Source organism: Eimeria mitis, genomic scaffold (assembly GCF_000499745.2).
Source record: "Eimeria mitis Houghton genomic scaffold, Emh_scaff328, whole genome shotgun sequence".
In the NCBI taxonomy this organism is placed as follows: domain Eukaryota; phylum Apicomplexa; class Conoidasida; order Eucoccidiorida; family Eimeriidae; genus Eimeria; species Eimeria mitis.
In genome coordinates, this window is record NW_013571619.1 from 18,199 (window position 1) to 22,722 (window position 4,524).

Here is a 4,524-nt window from a genome sequence, read left to right on the forward strand (position 1 = left end):
CAGACGTTCGTCTCTATCAGGGCGCGCAATGGCAGCGGCCTCCAATCGTTGAGGACATGGTCCCTTTGATATATCTCTGGCATTCTGCTTGCGCTTTGTTCAGCACAAAAGTTGGCGGCGCGCATGCAACCGTCGTTCCTTTTCAATTCTGCATATTTTGAAACTCATGGCTAGCCATATGGGCTGCTCTTGGGCGATACGTGGGTGGGGTTGCTGTTGTGACTGTTGCGAGTTCTAATAATTAAAACTCGCGACACTGCGAGTTTTAATGATTAGAAGTGTAAGGAGACGGCGAGGGCATTTGTTGTAAATAGTCTTCAGAAGTTCGTTCTGCCCCTAACGCCTCACTGACTGANGAGACGGCGAGGGCATTTGTTGTAAATAGTCTTCAGAAGTTCGTTCTGCCCCTAACGCCTCACTGACTGACCAGCAGCTGCGGGGCTCGACAAAACAAAACACCGCACAACACTACCAACATACTGACTGCCGTTTCGCGCGAAAGAAAAAAGAAGACACGACGCTGCATGCGGGCTGTCTGTACACCCGACCCTCCGCTCAGAAGCAGGACGCACAGAGGGGCCTCCCTTCACCTCAGATAAAATAAATTGGGCAGTAAGGTCGGAAGCGTTCGTTGGCCGCTGCCCCGGCCCAAAGGATCCGTCTAAACAAAAAAGACGAAATTAAATTACTGCTTTCCCTTCCCCGTGGACCCCCCATCCCACCCCAAGCAACACACGCCGACGAAGCCTTCGGGTGCGCTGGAAAGGCCGCTGGAGAAATTTCGTTTTGTTGGGCGTAGAGCTTCATGATCTGTTCAACTCTGTCCAAATACAAAAATCAGTATACCGGAGGCAGGCCTGTGCAGGGAAAGAGCCCCAGGGGGGCCGCCTTCGTCAGTGTTGAGGAATCTCAGCGAAGGGAAGCTGGCGTTCTGTTCCTGCATGGTCGAGATACATCCCAACGCCAACGAGATGATGCATGTTGTCGCCTCCGTCATCATTATTTGAAGCTCCTTTTCAACCCCAAGCAATAAATTTATAAAACAACAGCTTCCCTGCGATGTCCCGGCGCTGTGCAACGCCAAAAACCCCACCCTGCCCATCCGTCTCACGAAGCAGAAGCCAAGTCTATTAATCACACAAGTTTGCGGTGTATGTACACCTCAAACCTGCCGGTGCTACACTCTACCACGCCCAACCCGACTGCGTATCACGCAGCTGACAGAGGAGAGCTCAAAGCATCTGCTCCCGGAGGGACAAACAACGCACTAAATCGTAAATTAATCATTTTTGCACGTAAGTATATACTTGCGCGTTAAAATATACGTAAATAACTTCATATAGAAGAGGCCTGCAGCAGCAGCAACTGCAGCAGCAGCAGCTGCAACTAAAGCCTTCACTCCGCCTTTGCGTGGATACGTTGCGTCTTCTTGCTGTGTTGATCATCGGGGAGCATCTCGACGGTGGTTTGAACGAGTGCCCTGACGAATGCATGCATCAGTTCTTTGGTGTATGCCGCAGTCGCAGTGATGCGGATTCTGGGGCGCATGAGGGGGCATGCAGGGAAGGCAGCGGCGGCGCAGTAGAACCCCTTGTCTAGCAGACAGGTGGTGATGCGGAACATGCGTTGGGGGCTGTTCGGAAATACAACAGGAATGACAGTCGTGCATGCCATGCCTTCTACTTCGTACTTGAGCTCCTCGGGGTAGTCTTCAGGCCAATGACCGTCTCCAGTCTCAATCAATCGCCGCAAATACCGCGCGTTCTCCTGCGCCTTTTGTATGCGCCACTGCTGTGAGCCCGTCATCAGTTCAAATGCCTTAAGAGCACCCCCTGCCGAGTATGCCGTCAGAGAAGCGGAGAAGACCGAGCCAGGCGCGTGGAAATCCATGAAGTCAACGAGGGGTTTCTTGCAGGTGATGAAACCGCCTACCCCTCCAATAGATTTTGAAAAAGTGCCACACAACACCTCGCAAGACCCCGGCATGTTAAAATACTCCTCGAGGCCTCTCCCTGTCGCCCCCAGGATTCCCAAGCCGTGCGCCTCATCGCAGATAATTTTTGCATTGAATGCATCGGCGAGAGAGCGTACAACAGGCAGATCTGCTATGTCGCCTTCCATAGAATACACGCTCTCAATGACGATCCAGCAGTTCCTGGCCTTGCTTCTTTCCTTCTGCAGCAGCCGCTTGAGGTGGGCGTAGTTGTTGTGCTTAAAGAAGAGATACCGCGCACCGCTGATGCACATACCCGTGCGTAGCGATGCATGCGACCTGCTATCTGCTACAATTAAATCGCCTTTCTTGGATACCGCCGCCACGGCACTCATCGTTGCTAAGAAACCTGTTGCACACAACAACGCGTCGTCTCGCCCGTAGTAACGCGCAACTGCTCGCTCTAAGTCCCTTAGAATCGTTGAATTGCCTCCCAGCATCCGTGCACCGTGAGACCCCGTCGACCACTGACGAGCTGCAGCTATTGCAGCCTCCTGCACCTGCATAGAAGAGAAAGCAGAGAGGCAAAAACAGCACAAGTGTAACAACACACATAGGCAGGTAGAGGCAAATCAGGCAAAGAATGGGTGGCCGACGATAGCATATCAAAGCAACAGATACGAATGAGCCATTCTCTTTCGAACCCAAGGTTCTTCAGCAACAAAATATGTCGTGCAGGAGAAAAATAGTGCAGTGTTTTATTGAACTCCGTAGAGAACGCTGAGGTGTAAGGAGAGTTCTGCTGAGAACAACGCACTTCAGGCTCTCTGATGAAGTCGAGGTAGCTATAGGAGCTCATGGGATACGCCTTTTTGTTTCCTGCACAGGTTACTTGGTCGCTTTTGACGTCCGATATTTCCACCATGAAGGGCCATCTATTGTCTTCTTGCAGCGCTTGTTTTGCCTCTACGTACGTCGATACCTCGGATTCCCCCGGTCGCACTTCGATGCCAAGTTTAATCTTCTGAGCCATATAAAAGAGGTGGCGCGTGCCTTCGGCGAAGCGGCGTACGTACAGCACGCGTGCGTAGAAGGCGACGTTGTCACGAAACCTGCGTACGGAGTCCGACACCAATTCAAACAGCCGCCCCTCTTCTACCGCCTCCATCAGCGGCTGTGCGATCGTCTTGAGCCGCTGCGCCGCCTTCTGCTCCGCCAGTTTGTTCAACATCTGCTGCACGTCGGTGAGGCCCACTTCGCCCAAGTCCGGTCGGGAGCGCGGGCGCGGCAGCAGCTGTGTGGCGATCCACGAAACGCGCAGAGAGTCGCTGGAGGCATCTTCCGTGAAGGAAGCGAGGAGAAACCCGACAAGCAAAATTAGCAGCAACGCACAATGCAGAATATCCACAGACGCAAACAGCGACTCATACCCTAGCCACTGCTCCGTCCCGACGAATTCNGCCGCAATATAAGGATGTCTGCAGCTGACAGAACGCGTGTGAGGACGAAAGACGGAGAGGAGCCGACCGGGTCAACCGGGCGCGGCCTACGCGGTGTCTGACGGCAGCCGCCTCCTCTTCCTCTCCTGCGAATGAGGTGTGCTTTTCTAAGCAATAAATAAAGAAGAGAAGCTACTGCTGCTGTTGATCGCCGAACCCCCTTAGCAAGTCCCGCCCACCGTCAGCCCGGGGGAGGCTGCTGCGGTGGAGAGGCAGAGGGCAGTGGAGTGTATATCTCACGCTGCCTCGGTCATTGAAACACAAATCGACTCACAGAACTAAAAGAAAAAGTACAAGAGGCACAGGAAAGGCGCAGCTGCTGCGGGACATGCGGCCGTTGTTGCCGTTGCACCCGCAGGCTCCTCTCTCTCAGCATGAGCACGTCTGTGGGCTATTACACCCTTAAACCCGAGAGTGAGAGCACCTCACTCCACTACCGTTCCTAATTCTGTTTCTACTCCATCATCGTTCTTCTCCGCCAGTTGCCGCCTCTACGCAAACTACAGCAAGCTACAGATCGCTACAGGTGCTGTGTACCACCGGCGTACGAGGGCTGCTGGGCGGCTGCGGCGCGATTACAAGGGCTGTGTGGTGGTTGCTCACGACACATGCCAACAACTAACGCATTCTTTAGGGGTAATTCTACAAAATAAAGACAAAAAACTAATCCTCTAAGTTTCAAGACTGCGGGACTATTAAGATGAACCGCCTGCCACCGCTAGCTAAAGTAGCTGCCGTAACATAGTCCTTACAGATAGTGTAGGAACATTCACTTGGCCTTGGTAGGTTGCCTCCAAGTGAATACAAACGCTCCAAACGCGTATACAGAGGTAAACCATGTAGTAAAGGAAGCTTCGTCGAAGTTTCCTTGTGTGCACATGTGAGGTTTGTAGCATGAGTTAGCGCAGTTAGCTCAGGAGGCTTCCGACGGTTTTGGCGTGCTGCGTGTAAGCGCTTGCAAACGTTCTACAAGTTCGTTCGGAGGCAAAGCATGCAGCAAAGGAAGCTTCCCTGAAGCTTCTTTTCGTGCACGCGTGGGGCTGGCTTGCACTGCCAGCCGCAGCGGGGTGCGCTGCAACCCCATTTCTGGCT

The 4,524-nt window shown here is 53.1% G+C and overlaps 1 protein-coding gene across 1 annotated transcript; it reads right to left on the reverse strand.

Moving 5' to 3' along the window:
- Positions 1-1,395: 1,395 nt before the first annotated feature.
- Positions 1,396-3,686, reverse strand: EMH_0008090 (serine palmitoyltransferase, putative; the record flags this gene model as incomplete). Its single annotated transcript, XM_013498232.1, is given in 4 exon segments — positions 1,396-2,493; positions 2,751-3,390; positions 3,394-3,411; positions 3,673-3,686. Coding segments are annotated over 4 exon segments (1,770 nt in total).
- Positions 3,687-4,524: the final 838 nt, after the last annotated feature.